This window comes from Phocoena phocoena, chromosome 10, assembly GCF_963924675.1.
Source record: "Phocoena phocoena chromosome 10, mPhoPho1.1, whole genome shotgun sequence".
Taxonomy (NCBI): Eukaryota; Metazoa; Chordata; class Mammalia; order Artiodactyla; family Phocoenidae; genus Phocoena; species Phocoena phocoena.
This window is the reverse complement of record NC_089228.1, coordinates 31,422,912-31,439,209: the sequence shown is the minus strand read 5'-3', so window position 1 is coordinate 31,439,209 and position 16,298 is coordinate 31,422,912. Positions and strand designations below refer to the sequence as shown.

The 16,298-nt window shown below is 35.6% G+C and overlaps 1 protein-coding gene across 20 annotated transcripts in view; it reads left to right on the top strand.

Moving 5' to 3' along the window:
- SLMAP (sarcolemma associated protein) overlaps positions 1-16,298 on the top strand; it is a 150,339-nt gene that overhangs the window by 92,233 nt on the left and 41,808 nt on the right. For 4 of the 20 annotated variants that reach the window (XM_065885806.1, XM_065885804.1, XM_065885815.1 and 1 more), the window contains exons 9-13: positions 919-1,056; positions 2,618-2,786; positions 2,873-2,923; positions 3,408-3,458; positions 8,626-8,688. In XM_065885806.1, the coding sequence (XP_065741878.1) occupies positions 919-1,056; positions 2,618-2,786; positions 2,873-2,923; positions 3,408-3,458; positions 8,626-8,688 (472 nt within the window). Of the gene's footprint in view, positions 1-918; positions 1,057-2,617; positions 2,787-2,872; positions 2,924-3,407; positions 3,462-8,625; positions 8,689-15,542; positions 15,546-16,298 lie in introns of all 20 variants that reach the window. The other 16 variants (XM_065885824.1, XM_065885816.1, XM_065885825.1 and 13 more) reach the window with 7 other exon arrangements.

Sequence of the window (16,298 nt, the reverse complement as noted above, 5' to 3'; positions counted from 1 at the left end):
GCAACACCACTATTCTTACTTTACCCATCCTCCAGAGAGGAAAATTGTGCCTGTTTGGAGGTTCACAGGGGAAATTATCTCTGAGGTCCTTTCTAGGTCTTTTAGGAATAATCAAAATGTGATTCTCATTGCTTTAAAACAACATAGTTGATAATATGGGTTATTCTTTCGAACTACTGGAAAATTACCATAGAAGTTACGTGTTACTGGATTTAGTTAAAATGTCCATTGTAAACTAAATGGTAAACATATTTTAATATAAGGATAGTTTCTATAATGGCCCCATCCCAAAGTGACTGATTCACTGTCATGTCATTAATATGACATGCAAGGAAAGAAAATTGCTAATTGTCTTCTAATTTTATTAAATTGATTCTGTGCACATTATTAAACTTGCTTTCAAGAATTGATAGGCTTAAAATATTTTCAAGGCTAAAACTCATAACCAATGGCCTTTAAAAAGTGTAATTATGGGCTTCCCTGGTGGCGCAGTGGTTGAGTCCGCCTGCCGATGCAGGGGACACGGGTTCGTGCCCCGGTCCGGGAAGATCTCACATGCCACGGAGCGGCTGGGCCCGTGAGCCGTGGCCACTGAGCCTGCGCGTCCGGAGCCTGTGCTCCGCAACGGGAGAGGCCACAACAGTGAGACGCCCGCGTACCGCACAAAAAAGAAAAAAAAGTGTAATTATATAAAGTCCTTTTCTCCCTTCCCCTGTTTTTTGTTTTTCCAAATTCTTGGTATTTTCTGTTCTAGCATGTACCTAAAGTAAATTGAAATTCTTATGTTACTTAACTCAGCTTTATATAAAGTCCAGGGTAGATGCTGATTTAGAACAGCCCATAGAGTTACACTTTTTATAAATTGAATTTAGAATGTGCATTTATGCTAAATCAATTGCCTGTAAATTTGAATTACAGCGAAGTCTGAGTAATACTGAAGATGAATGTACCCACCTGAAAGAAATGAATGAACGGACTCAGGAAGAATTAAGAGAATTAGCCAATAAATATAATGGAGCAGTTAATGAGATCAAAGATTTATCTGATAAATTAAAGGTAGGTATTTCTCAACCTAGAAGTATGTAAATTAATCGTTCCTAATACACTGGATAGCTTAAGAGTTAGTTATTGCTGAATAGTTGTTGATGTAAAATTTGGTAATGGTTTAAATTCATAGTAAAAATCAGGTGCCATTTAGCCCAAACCCCCTTACCACAGATAACTGAAAGTTTGTAAAAGCTGACATATTTCCTTTGGATGGAAATAAATAGTACTTCATAATAGGCATTTTAAAATATGTAACAGGAAATAGATGAGAGTCAGCAAAACCCAAGATATTTAGACTTTTGAAAAACTGGAATCTGCTTATCTTTCGGGTGTCCCAAAATCAGGGCCCAGCTATGTTAGTGCTAGCACAAGCCCAGAGAGAAACTTGGAGTGATTCCTTCCAGGGAGGCCATTGGCTTCACTTCAGCTACATCTCCTTGTAGCTATAGGACATTTAGGATGAGGACAGACCAGACCATAGGTAATGCCAGGTTTTTTCCTGTAAAACAGGGGTCCCCAACCCGCAGACCGCAGACCACTAATGGTCTGCGGCCTGTTAGGAACCGGGCGACACAGCAGGAGATGAGCGGTGGGCGAGCGAGCGAGCGAAACTTCATCTGCCGCTCCCCATTGCTCACATTACCACCTGAACCATCCCTACCCACCTCCATCTGTTGAAAAATGGTCTTCCACACAACTGGTCCCTGGTGCCAAAAAGGTTGGGGACTGGGACTTCCCTGGTGGCACAGTGGTTAAGAATCCGCCTTCCAATGCAGGGGACGCAGGTTCAATCCCTGGTCAGGGAACTAGATCCCACATGCATGCCACAACTAAGAGTTTGCATGCCACAACTAAGGAGCCCGTGGCCGCAACTAAGGAGCACGTGTGCTGCAACTAAGACCCAGTGCAACCAAAAATAAGTAAATTAATTAATAATAAAAATAAATAAATGTTTTAAAATGCTTTTTTTAAAAAAAAAGAGGTTGGGGACCACTGCTGTAAAATGTTAGAACTGAGTTTGTGAAGACGCATCTTTATATAATTCAAACCATGGATTGAGTGGCTAGAAGATACACATTTGTTAGAGAAGACCAGAGCATACCTCCCCTTTGTGCGATTGGTTAACCTATAATAGCTTTAAATATTGGACTTGTTAGAAAGAGGTCATCTTAAAAAGTTCTTGTAATCATCATTCATTTAGCTAAATGTAATTTTGTTTAAAATTTCAGAATAAGTTACATTTTAGAACTTACAAACTAATTGGAACAATAGTAATTTCATGGGAAACCGTTATTTCCCTCTTGAAAAATGTGTTTTTCATTTTGACCCCTATAATCTCTGTATGTATTGAGTTTGCTTGCTTGCTGCAAGTTTTTCTCTATTAGGTGATATGGAGGCATGACACAGTGCATATCACTTTTGACATCATTTTGACATTTACAGATATGTTCTGTAATATAGAATATTCTCCTTAGAAGTTTATGTGAATAAAAGCAGTCCTGCTTTAGACCTCTTAAATCAAGGTTCGATTTTATTAAAACAGCTGAATTTTCTTTCTCTTTTTCAACAGGTAGCAGAGGGAAAACAAGAGGAAATCCAACAGAAGGGACAAGCTGAGAAAAAAGAATTACAACATAAAATAGATGAAATGGAAGAAAAAGAACAGGAGCTCCAGGCAAAAATAGAAGCTTTGCAAGCTGATAATGACTTCACCAATGAAAGGCTAACAGCTTTACAAGGTAAGTTAAGCTAATCCAGAAATAGATTTGATTTGATTTTTTCTTTTTATCTGTGAAATATCTTTTTCTTGGACTTTTATTTACAGTACGGTTAGAACATCTTCAAGAGAAAACTCTTAAAGAATGCAGCAGCTTAGGTAGGTGTCACCAAATTTCTTATTTAAAGCTGAATTTTTATTATTAAATTTTTGATGTTTACTATCTCACATTGGGTACTTATTTCTTTAAGAAGGATGTTTCACGTATTAGGTGTAAAGTATCTACCCTCTTTCTGAAAATTTCCTTTAAAAATATGCTTGATTGCCACCAGTGGGCACCATCGTTTAGTCCTTGAGATGAATGAAATTTCTGCCTCTGAGACCGTCTGCTTAGAGATATTTAAATAAGAAAAACACATCAACAGCAGGATCCTTTTTCTTTTGAGGTTCACTGGCAGCTTACTAAGCAGTTGTAGGTTTTCTCTGAGATGATAGAGAATGGGAAGTTGAACCCTTCTTGTAAAAATAAAGTGTTCTGTCAGTCTTAATGTAAGTAAGGATACAAAATGCCATGGTTACACTTGAGACCAGTTTTAAATATTACTTTCTTTGATCAGGCAATGATACACTGTCTTAATCCTAGGGACACAAGTTGATGACTTCTTACCTAAAATAAATGGGAGCACAGAAAAAGGTAGTGTAAAAAACTTAAATATTTTTCTTTCATGATATCCTTTTACTATTTAAGCAGGATAGAGAAGTCAGGGTTTTTAGGTTTTAAGTGTTTGGAATGAAAAGCATGCTGCTCATTGACTATTAAATCCCATCTTGTAAAAATCAAGCTTCCCTTTATTTTGTAATTCTTAATTCTGTGATCTATGGTTAGATATCCCTTGTTATATGGAAATTTCAATTATTCAAATAACAAGAAAATGATAATGTTCAACTTTAGTACTGGCTTATATAACATAGTATAGCTTTTTTCCCCCACTATATTTTCAAAGACGATACTACCATTTTCTTCCATCAAATACCGCTTCCTGGGGATAATTGGCCACCATTTTTTAATGTTTGTGCACCCCTTGCCCCCTGCCCCCTTCCTGGCCAGGAGTTTACTTCAGAGGCCAGTGAGCCTTTGAACGTGTCATAGAAATTGCTCTCTTTATCCGTCTGTTTCATCAATCAGAGATAACAGGGTCAGTCATTTCTGCCATCTGAAAAATTCTTTATTTGTTCTTGATACATGACCCTTCTTTCTGGATAGCTTGGGTTATCTCTTGCCAAAAATGTACAGCCTCTGTTGGTTTTCTTAGTGCAACATGGGGTTTCTACTCAATGCTTTCTATATTCCTTCAGTCATTAAGATTCTTCCTACCCACCCCATTCACCCAACATTAATTGAGCACCAGCTGTATGCCAAATCCTGTATTGGTTGCTTAGAGTACAAAATGAATAAAACTGTTTTCTGTGTTTACAAATCTATGTGCCTCTCAACTCAGTTTTTATACAGAAGTTGGTGGAAGACATCAAGGTCGATACCCAAGAATTTCTTACTAAATACTTTTTCCATGTATCAGGGGATATCTTTATAGTTCTTGGGCAGCAACCAAACTCTGTTAAAGTTAGGAGATGCTCTTTTGGTTTGTTTTGATTCGGTTTGGTTGGTTGGATTTTAATCAAGAACTGGCATAATAGGCTCAGGTAATCATGTATATGTGAGCCACAAGGTCGAGAGCTAAATACTCTGTATATAACAAATCTTGAAACTCTAAATTTTAAAAATGTTTCATTAATCATTGTTATTTGACTATTTTATGTATGTTTTGTGAAAATACATTGACATTTTAAAATTTCAGTTGGAGTTTCAATTTGAGACTTTTTAAAGGTGTAGTTTATATTCATTGCACCACTATTACTAAAGTATATTTAGCAAACATGTAAAAAGACTTAATCCTCATCTTCTAAAAGCTTCTCATTCTTAAATGAATTTATATTTTCTGTTGTCGTTACTTTGCCCTTTTTTCTCTTTCTGGCATGTACACTTCTTATTCAAATCCATCACCCTTTTGACTTGAGCATGTATTCATGGATAATGTTAGTGTTAACTCTAGCTGGGAACATTCTATTCCTTCAGTTAAGAATCTTTCTATATACACTGACCCATCTTTATACTATTTAGAATTGTCAAATTACTGCTTAAAATTTTTTGCCAATTCCAGTTGATTTAGATGAGAATAGTTGTAGACAGCTCCTTGATTTAAAACTGAATAAGGGGACTTCCGTGGTGGCGCAATGGTTAAGAATCCGCCTGCCAATGCAGGGGACACAGGCTCGAGCCCGGACCCGGGAAGATCCCACATGCTGCGGAGCAACTAAGCCCGTGCTCCTAGAGCCTGTGCTCCGCAACAAGAGAAGGCACCACAATGAGAAGCCTGCGCACCACAATGAAGAGTAGCCCCCGCTCGTGGCAACTAGAGAAAGCCTGCGTGGCAACAAAGACCCAACGCAGCCAAAAATAAATAATAGCTATATTTATTTTTTAAAAAAGAATCTTTTTATATACATTGAACCATCTTTATACTATTTAGAATTGTCAAATTACTGCTTAAAATTTTTTGCCAATTCCAATTGATTTAAAGGAGAATAGTTGTAGACAGCTCCTTGATTTAAAACTGAATAAAGGAACTTCCCTGGTGGTGCAGTGGTTAAAAATCTGCCTGCCAATACAGGGGACACGGATTAGATCCCTGGTCCTGGAAGATCCCACATGCCACGGAGCAGCTAAACCCGTGCGCCACAACTACTGAGCCCACGTGCTGCAACTACTGAAGCCCATGCCTAGAGCCCATGCTCCACAAGAGAAGCCACTGTGATGAGAAACCCGTGCACTGCCACGAAGAGTAGCTCCTGCTCACTGCAACTAGAGAAAACCCGAGGGCAGCAACAAAGACCCAGTGCAGCCCCCCCACCAAAAAAAACACTGAATAAGATATTTCAGACACTTTAGGGTGCTCCTTGCTATGATTATTTTTCCCTTACTGGTATTTGTTTTTCTGGTAGTGCTAAATTGAGTAGTGTGAGAGTGAATAATAGAATGTCTTTAAAGAAACTGAGTAGTAAATATCTGGATATGCACAAAAGATTCATACACTGGATTTAGTTACAAAGTGGATTTTGGAATAAGATGGGTCTATTCTGAATGATTTATGATATAGTAAGAAGCCAATTATCAAGTATTCAAATATTGCCAAAGTCCACAATCATAATGTGCTATCAGATATGATTTTAACTAAAATTACTCTTTAAATAGAGCAAGAACCAAGTATGGTTATAAGAGAATATTTCAAAAATGTCTGGAGAAATTAAGGTTAATAATACTTCTCCACTAAATCCCATTTTTGAGATTACTTAAATCTAAAGTAGCTGCTATAAGCACAGTTTTGTACTGTAATTTTTAAAATGTTATAAGCATATTTTAAATATATCTTAGAAGGTATAGAAAAACTCTGTCTAATAGAACTATTCTGAGAGCCACATACATAATTTAAAATTTTCTGGTAGCCACATTAAAATTATAAAAAGAAATAGGTAAATTTTTAGTAATGTATTTAATAATATATTTACTTTAACCCACTATATCCGAAATATTATTTCAATATGTAATCCATATTAAAAGATTGCAAATGAGGATTTCACATTCTTTTTTCCTTAGTGAGTCTTTGAAATCAATATATATTTAATTTATACTGACAACACATTTCAGTTCAAACTAGCAACTTTTTAAGGGCTCAGTGGCCACATGTGGCTAATGGCTACTGTACTGGACAACACAGGTATAAAAAATCAAAACCCATAGGTAACTCATGTATAAATAAAACACATTTTAGGTGTCATGATTCTCTATTATGTTTCTGTATCTGCTTTTTCTTTACATTCCTACAGCTCTATTTAGTAGCACAGGACACACCCCCTCCCCTTCCCCAGCACTTTCAGTATCTGATTCTTGATTCTTGGTTTGGATTATCAGTGACATCTTTTGTAGTTTTTTGCAAAGTGAAATTCCCAAGGTCCTGAATTCAAGTAATGAAGTGTTAAATCCTTTACATGTACTACCTGAAAGACTTTCCTCTCATGTATCTTAGGAAATGACCTTTGTGAAAGTCACATGTATATTTATCTTTTTATATTAATCTTGCATTTTATCCAAACTAGTATAGTAGATATTTTAATGTAGAGTCCAGATAGTAAAATCAGAGTAGGTAAAAAGTTTGATTTTTGGCTTGGTATGTGATGGTGGGATGTCCTGCATTAATAAATTTCATCTGAAGTCTTGTGATGCTTCTCTGAAATTTGGTTTCAAATATATATATTTTTAAATATGTTTTATAAAGTCCTTTAGTTAGACTAAAATTTGGTTTTACTGAATTTTCATATTTAACAGTGATATTATACAGTTTGAGTTTTGAAAATGTTATATAGCTTACATAGGATTTATATAAACAACTTTTTATTTTGGTAATTACTATTCAACTGAAGACTCCTGTTTTGGATTTCTTGGCTGCAATTGGCAAATGCTATTTATTAGATTTTTTTTTAATTTCTAATTTCTATTGCAGTTAGCCTTTTTTTCTCTTTTTCATTGTATTTCTGTATAACTGTATGTAGTTATATATATGTATGTGTTATATGTAGTTACAACTGTATATAACTGTGTATGTGTGTTTATATAGAAATATATATCAGCATACCATGTAAGTAGATAAAGGATAATGAGGGATTTGAATATGAAGGTAAAGAAGAAGGCCATCAGTAAGGGTGTCAAGAGAGGTTGTCCAGCCATCAGAGTAGGAGATGCCTGCCTCTTAAGCAAAGTTGAAATGATGAGGGGTGAGGCCAGGTGGAAGATAAAAGAAGCTTTTACAGTCAGAGTGGTACTGACTCGTCCTCTTTGACAGGTTTTTGTGTGTTTACACCTTCTAGATAGTCATCATGTTGGAATATATTTTTAACACTTGAACTTCCAATGTCTGTTTGGTAGTTTTGAAAGATACAAATACGTACTTGAAGGATGTTGTCCAGATTTAGAAGTTAACTCTTTGAATCAAAGTAAATAAAGCTTATTGTAAGAAAAGGACTGAAACATTTATTAAACTACTGTGTTAGGTTTTGATTCTCTTTACTTATTGAAAAAAAAAAATCTGTTTGACCTGAGCGAAACCATTTACCAAGCTCTTATTTTAAAATGTACGGGCATTGATTTTAATCATTTAGGCAGAGATAACAATGTAATGATTTGATAGTGTATGAAGTATAGATTAAGTGACTCAAGGGGAAAGACTACTAGTGAAATGAAAGTGTAAAAATTAAAATATTATATCAGTTTCTTAAAAATTTTAAGGCATTTTATGGTATTCTTAAAATATTTACTGTTTGCCTCTTAACTAAGATGAATATCTTTGAAGGGGGACTGTTGGAGAACAGTCATTTGAAAATTAATTAAGAACAAATATAAAATTTTTTAATTATTTAAGGGTGTTTGTTAAGCTCTCAAGAAAAAGATGTATTTTAAAAGTGGGAGGAGCTTTTTAAAGCAATATATTTCTATGGTTTTCTTGAGCTATTTGGATAGAAACTGCACCTTTAAAAGCTAACCATTTGGGGTACAGATTAAGATTATATAATTTTCAGTCATTTAACTTTAACTCCAAAATATGTCTGCTGTTAGTATTAAAATATATTAAACTTTTATTAATCTTATTCAGTTACCCATGTTAATACATTTTGGTTTTCCTACCTTTGCTGTTGGTTTTCAAAAACAGCAACAAAAACTGTATCCTTAAAGGTGTTTCTTTCTTTATTAGAGCACTTGCTTTCAAAGAGTGGCGGGGACTGCACTTTTATTCATCAATTCATAGAATGCCAGAGTGAGTACAGAGTATTTTTCACATTGATTTTAATGAAGTCAGGGTCTAAATTGAAAAATGAGAGGAATAATTAACATCTCAACGTGTTTGTTATGGTAGAAGTGCACAAAGGCCATCTTCAGACAGCAGTGGTTCTTTTCATACTGTTTCTCTCTTTTGAGAAAAATGTTTCTCTTGTATTTGCCTTCACGATGGAGGTTAGCATTTCATATTGCCCACAAAAAAAGAGGCAGTTTCAAGCTTTTTAAGTAAAAAGCATTACTGAGTAGGGAATAAAATAGAATGTCAAGCAACGAAACCTCTGTCTGGATACTTAGGAGATAGTAATAACATTAACCTGTTTTACTTAAGTTCTAGTTCTATCACAGATTTGGATTTTGAGATTCTTAGATAAATATCTTAAATGATTAAATGAAGTCACAAAAATAGTGATTTCGTTTGGACACTCAGTTCTGGAGATAGCCCTTAGGGTAGCAAGAACTTTCTAGAGAAGAAGTAGTAATAGATTGTCCTACAGTGTGACATCTACTACCTACCCTGGGGAAGTTGCACAAGGCTAATTTTAATATTATTTAAAAGATGACAGGTTGGCTTTTGAGGTGATTTAGAAAAAAAGAATTCTGAATGCTGAATTCTGAACAAAAGAATTGTGTATTCCATCTTACTTGAAAATCATGTGACTGCTTAAATCCGTAACAATCACAAGGTTGTGTTATTCTCTTAGTTTCTTAGTAACAATTAAAGGTTACTCTGTGTAGTAAAGATTCATTGATAAAATCTATACTTTTTCCTATCAGACACACATTTTGTCAGGCATTTTTTTCTTCCTGTTTGCTCTCTCTTTGAAATGAGTGGTTTTCCAAGTATTTATGCTCATGAATTCATTTTATGGGTGTGCATGCATGTGTGGTTACTGTTCCACCCTTTGCTCCCACTCTGCCAATCTCAAGAGCATTCGTGGATCGTAAGGGTCACACCTGGTAGTTATAGCAGGCACAAACTCAACAGATCACATGTTATACTCCTTAGAGATGCTTTAAGGAAACATGGAATTTCATTTAGTAGTTTTAGAAGAACTTCTGTTTTTGTCCATTTTAGAGACTATAATGTTGAATGTAAGTTTAATATTACTTTGAGCCAAATTGTTTAATAAATATGGCACATTTCTTTGTTTTTTCATAAAGCAAAGATTAGTGCATCTTTTTGTTACCTTCTGGTTACTAAATCTCATTTTTACAGTCAGCAGACACAGGGATTGGGGCAAAATAATTGGTACCCACTGAAACCAACTAAAAGTAGGATATGTAACCTAAAGTATAAATCTTTAGGAGAAGGGTTTTATGCTTAGTTATGTGACCATTTTAAAATAAGTTATTTTTATTTTGAGCTTTTGGGATTTATATTTTGAGCCTAAAGAAATAAGAACAGAGAACTATCAAAATAATGTTTTACTAAGTTACTGTTTGCAAAAATCATTTAAAGTATTATTATAAAATGTTTAAAATATTTAGCTGTAGTTTTAACACAAAGCAATGTTTGTTTTAAATAAAGAAAAAGATGTTTGGAGATTTTTATTGGGTCATAGTTATGGGGGCAAATAAACATTCAGAGATTGAGCAGAAGTTATATAAATTACAGCAATCCCCTCAGTGAGGATATTAGCCAATAAAATAATGTTTACAAGGACTATGTAATGGCATGGGTAAATGCTAAATGTGATACACAGAGGGGAAATGAGAATATAAAACCCTGTTTTTTTGGACAAAGAGTGAACCAAAGAACAGAAAAAATAAAATATAAGCATTCCTAGATGTCTGAATCCACTGGGTTCTTAAGTATAAATAGTGGAAGTTTGGGTTGTAAATTCAGGTAGCTAGGGATATAGCTTGTTATCTGAATCTGTTTGGTTCCTGAGTTTTGGTGGCAAGTAGCAAGAGCTGTATCTCAAATTTTCCAAATCTGTTTGGCTCCTTAAATTTGGATAGCTGGAGCTGGCATAGTAAGGGTTACCTCTGGTTTGATTTGTTCTCATTTTCATTATTTTATGACATTTTTATTGTTTGATGACAGGGTGCCATTATTGAAATTGTCGTGCTTAATAAGTATTATGGCAAGCTAGGCAAATTCAGCAAAAATCTTACTCAAGTGAACTTTTGAAACAATTTTGGATTATTTTTTGACAAGCACACATAAACTTTTTTGTCATTATTTTCATTGATAGGCATCTTGAACTGATTTATGATCTTGACAATGAAGTGTATATTCTGTGAGCAGTAATACTTCATATTTTTGTTTCGTCTTTTAAAAAGCAAATATTAAGTATCTAGGTCTCATTATTTACTATGCTTGTATAGTGTAAATTCACTTGGTGTTTTAAAAATTAGAAAGCAAGTAGTTCACTTCCATGGGAGTCATCATGCCTATTTTATTATTTTTTTATTTTTAAAATTTATTTATTTATTTTTGGCCATGTTGGGTCTTCATTGTTGTGCACGGGCTTTCTCTAGTTGTGGAGAGCGGGGGCTACTCTTCGTTGTGGTGTGAGGGCTTCTCATTGCTGTGGCTTCTCTTGTTACGGAGCATGGGCCCCAGGCATGTGGGCTCTGGAGCGCAGACTCAGTAGTTGTGGCGCATGGGCTTAGTTGCTCCGCAGCATGTGCGATCTTCCTGGACCATGGCTCAAACCCGTGTCCTCTGCATTGGCAGGCGGATTCTTAACCACTGCACCACCAGGGAAGTCTCATCATGCCTGTTTTAAATATATTGACAGATTCTTTTTTCAGTTTATGTGTATGACTCCGTAAGAGAACAATTTGGTTGTTGGCTCTCTCCATTTATAAGGTGATTTTGAAGAAATTAAATGGGTCGGAACACATATTAATTTGTTTTCCTTTTATGGTAAAACAGACTGTTCCTTTTAATTCTCTTTTAGGAGAAAAGCTTTTTTTAAAAAGTATTTATTTATTCATTCATTCATTCATTCATTCATTTATGGCAGCATCAAGTCTTAGTTGCGGCACGTGGGATCTTCCGTTGCGCACGTGGGCTCCTTGCTGCACCGGGCAGGCTTCTCTCTAGTTGTGGTGCTCAGGCTCCAGAGAACGTGGGCTCTGTAGTTTGCAGCACGCAGGCTCTCTAGTTGACGCACCGGAGCTCAGTAGTTGTGGCACGCAGGCTTAGTCTCCCCGCAGCATGTGGGATCTTAGTTCCCCGACCAGGGATGGAACCCGTGTCCCCTGCATTGGAAGGCAGGTTCTTAACCACTGGACTGCCGGGGAAGTCACTAGGAGAAAAGCTTTTATTCTCTGGCATAGAGATTGGATTTTGAACAGATTTAAATATAACCTTTTGCATAATTCCAGAACTGTGAAGTAAATTTTCTATATAAAGATACATCATATAAAATCTAGAATTAACAAGTAACTTTAATAAAACTTACTAAAAAGTTTTCACAAATTTTCTTCTTCAGAGATTCAGGCATGAAGTTTGGTTTAAGCAGAACTCCACATACCATGTTCCCTGCAAATTTTAGTCACTCAAGGTTTACCATATAAACTTTAATGAATACATTGAGACTTTTGTATGCTTGCTAAAGATGCTTTCTGAGTTAAAAGTTGTACATCTCTAAATCTGTTTCATACATATTTTGTGAATTCTGCCACTTAACTTGTATGCTGAGTGAAAGGATGAAGGGTATAAAAGGTAGAGAAGCTAAGGATGTAGAGACCTGCCATCACTTGGTGGGCATGGAGTGAAAAACAGCCTTCTCTGGACTGCTTCCTGCCCCTTTGATTTCTCTTGCTACTGTTTGTCGGGGTGTCTGGGTGCCAGAGAAACTTTCCTCTGAGGTCTGCTTTGTAGAGACAAACTGCCCACTCCCCCAAGGGCATCTGCCTTTTGATGATGGAGTTAAGAGTCCTATGAAATAAACCTCATGTCTTTGTATTCTTAATCCATGCTTACTATGCGAGTTAATCATTTTTACTATCATATTAGGCAAAAGTCTAATTCTCTTAATATTTCATGTCTTATTTTTTTTCCTGATTAAAAAAAAAAATTCTCTCCCTGCCTCCCACCCCCATTTTGAAATTACAGTCATTATCTGTGTATGATTCTCTCATTCCATCCTCCGTGCTCTTAGGGCTTTGCTCTCACATAGAAATTGCCTTATTTGGAGTAATGCATTGAATCAGTGTTGCTCTTGTGACTGTTTACTTTTCATCACTCTATGAGATCAGCCTCTCTAAACAATTTCAGGCTTATTCTGATTACATATTGTACTTGAAACAGAGTTTTAAATTTTCATCTTTTAAACTTTTATTTCTCTAAGCCAAAGCAGTTTGTTTATGCTAAAGAATAGAAAACACTTGGTGTGGTTCCCTTCTCTTAGTAGTTAATGTCCCCATTGCAGGAAAACTCTCGAGTTTAAACTAGATGTTGCTAACTTTTAATTTCTTTGTTCTTAGAGTAGTTGTCCAATGTAAGATATATTGGAGGGTTTTTGTTTGTTGTTTATTTGTACCAACCATCTCCCGAGTCAGCTAGCTTTCCAATATTTCTGCCAGATTTTCTTCCGGTATAATTGCACAGAAGATAGTCTTAAATTCATGTCAGTAGTGTTTTGGTATATAGACTGTTCCTTTAAAAAAAAAATCCATTTCTGTATTCTGGAAATTGGTTCATTTCGTTGAATTTTAAATCTGTCATTGAATTCTAATTTTTTTTTCTTTTGTTCTTCCTTATTCTTAGATTTTAAGGCAAACAGCCTCTGGAACTGTTTTTAGGGAAAGGCAGATTATCTTCTGTAATAGGAATTGCTTTAAGTATTTTGCTGCAGAAACAAATAACCTTGTGAAAAAGTCTCTATTATTCACATGAGCAACCTCTCAGAGTCACCCTGTGCAGTTCTAAAGCTTTCTTTCTACTATGTGAGCCGCTATTCTCTGAAGGGAAATAAATTGTTGGCTTGATGTTGAATGCTGATTGTTAATTTTTACTTTGGTTGTATCTTGATGTTAATTCTTTTTTTTTTTTTATAAACTTATTTATCTTATTTATGTATTTTTGGCTGCGTTGGGTCGTTACTGTGCACGGGCTTTCTCTAGTTGGGGCAAGCGGCAGCTACTCTTCGTTGCAGTGCAAGGGCTTCTCATCACGGTGGCTTCTCTTGTTGTGGAGCATGGGCTGTAGGCGCGTGGGCTTCAGTAGTTGTGGTACACAGGCTTCAGTAGTTGTGGTTCGCGGGCTTAGTTGCTCCACGGTATGTGGGATCTTCCCAGACCAGGGCTGGAACCCGTGTTCCCAGCATTGGCAGGCAGATTCTTAACCACTGCGCTACCAGCCCCTTGATGTTAATTCTAATCTCAGCTTCTTAGCTGTATTTCCCTTAATGACCTTCTAAGTAACTCATTTTCGTTTATGATGTTTAGAGGTGGACCAGAGGAACCTTTATGTGAATTCTGATTTGGTCCCTCATTGGCAGTATGACTCTGGGTGGTATGATCTCTTCAAACCTCATTTTTCTCATTTATAAAATGGGATGGTAGTACCTACTTCATAGGATTATGAGAATTAAATGAGATAATGTTTACTAAGTGCTCTAAGTAATTCCTGGCACACAGAAATACGGGTTAACTAGAAGGTAGAAAACTTTTGCAGGGGCATGGGGCAGAGTTTGGAGAGGGTGTTAGTGGGAGCTTTCATGTTGAAGTAACTTGTTTTCCTCCTTTTTATTCCCATTTTCAAGACAGTGAAAGCTAATTGATCTAGCTTTATTGCTCCTGTTAAAGTAATATGTTTCCAGCAATCTAGGGATTGTCTAACTTTTAAATTACCAATATGCATGCCATTTTAAAAATTTGGTCTCAAGCACATTATTTTGATGCCCTAGTCATAACATTTTCTTTTTAATGAAATCTAACTTTGAGATTTAGAAATATTCTCCAGGTTGGCATTTACAACAGCAAATTATGCAGTTCTTTTTTATTCTTCTACTTTTCTGTCTGTTTAAGATCCCTAGGGAGCTGACATCCGTATATGATAGTACTGTTTGAGTTTATCTTCTGCTTTCAATTGGTTGTAGCTGTCATGTGAGGAAAATGGCTAAGAATTAGGCACACCTGTGCTCCCTTTGAGCTTCTTTTGTTTGCCTTGTTTCTCACTTTCATTTTGCGCCACATAGTAATACAGATAGTATATAATATATTTTTATCAGCCAAGAAATAAATTTGGTTCTCTTCTATTCAGTCTTTTGACAATATTAGGCAGTTTTTGCAATTCTGTAATATGTTTTCTGACTAAACAAAGTGCTTTGGTGGTGGTTCTCAAATGTTGTCAAACTTATACCCATCAGTTCTTTTCCTTGGTAGGTTCCCTACAGAATGCCTAAACACGTATATCAGGCGCAATTCAAGAATGTCCGCAGCAGCAGTATTATTCACAGTAATTCAAAACTGGAAATAACCTGAAAGACCATCAGTAGTTAAATGGATAAAAAACACTGAGGTATATAGGATGAATAAAGTTCAAAACCACTAAAATTATATTATTTAGTCACACATATTTGAGTAGTATGACTATAAAGAAATGCAAGAAATTAAATACCACAGAAGTCAGGATAATGCTTACCTCATGGGACTTTGATTGGAAAAGGCAATGTGGAAGGCTTTGGAGGTGGTGGTTAGGTTCTGTTTCTTAGTTTGGGCAGTAGTCATACAGACATTAACTTTAAAAAAATGTTATTAACCCGTACCTTTGTGTTTTATGCCCCTTTCTAAGTGTTGTTTCATAATAAGTATGGTTTTAAAACAGGGGAAAATGAATAATAATCTCTCCAGAGTAACCCTCAAAAAGAGAGAGTTTTAAAAAAGAAAGAAAATCTTGGGGACTTCCCTGGCGGTCCAGTGGTTAAGACTTTGCCTTCCAATGTAGGGGGTGCGGGTTCTATCCCTAGTTGAGGATTAAGGTCCCACATGCCTCGTGGCCAAAAAAAACAAAACATAAAGCAGAAACAGTATTGTAACAAATTCAATAAAGACTTTAAAAATGGTCCACATCAAAAAAAGAGAAAGAAAGAAAGAAAGAAAGTCTATCTTTCATTTGTGCTAAGGCAAATAGTTCTTTCAAGACCTGCAGTTATTATTATATGGAAGTTCTTTTTTGTCTCTGAGGGGTCTCTGATTTTCAGTACTTCTTAAAAGAGTTGAGGTCTCCACCCCAAGTTTGAGAACTAGCGGTTAGAAACTTTTTTAAAAACAATATTCTTTTCCTTAATACTTTAATCACAGGCCACTAATGATTCACTAGATTGGTAATATAACCTTAATAATTTCAATAGTGATAATAACAGCAGGTAATTATTATGTAGAGCTTAATACTGGTACTGTTCGAAACTTTTTATATGTATTTAATCCTTAGTTTTTTACAATGAGGAAAATATTCAAATAATTTTTCCAAGTTTGAACTCTTTAAACATAAATGCCTAATTCATTCATTCAGCAAATATTTATTAAGCATCTACTATGTATATACCAGGCATTATTTTAGCTTTGGCAGGTATAGAAATGAACAAGACAAAGATAGCTTTGCCTTCATGGAATTTACATTCTCTT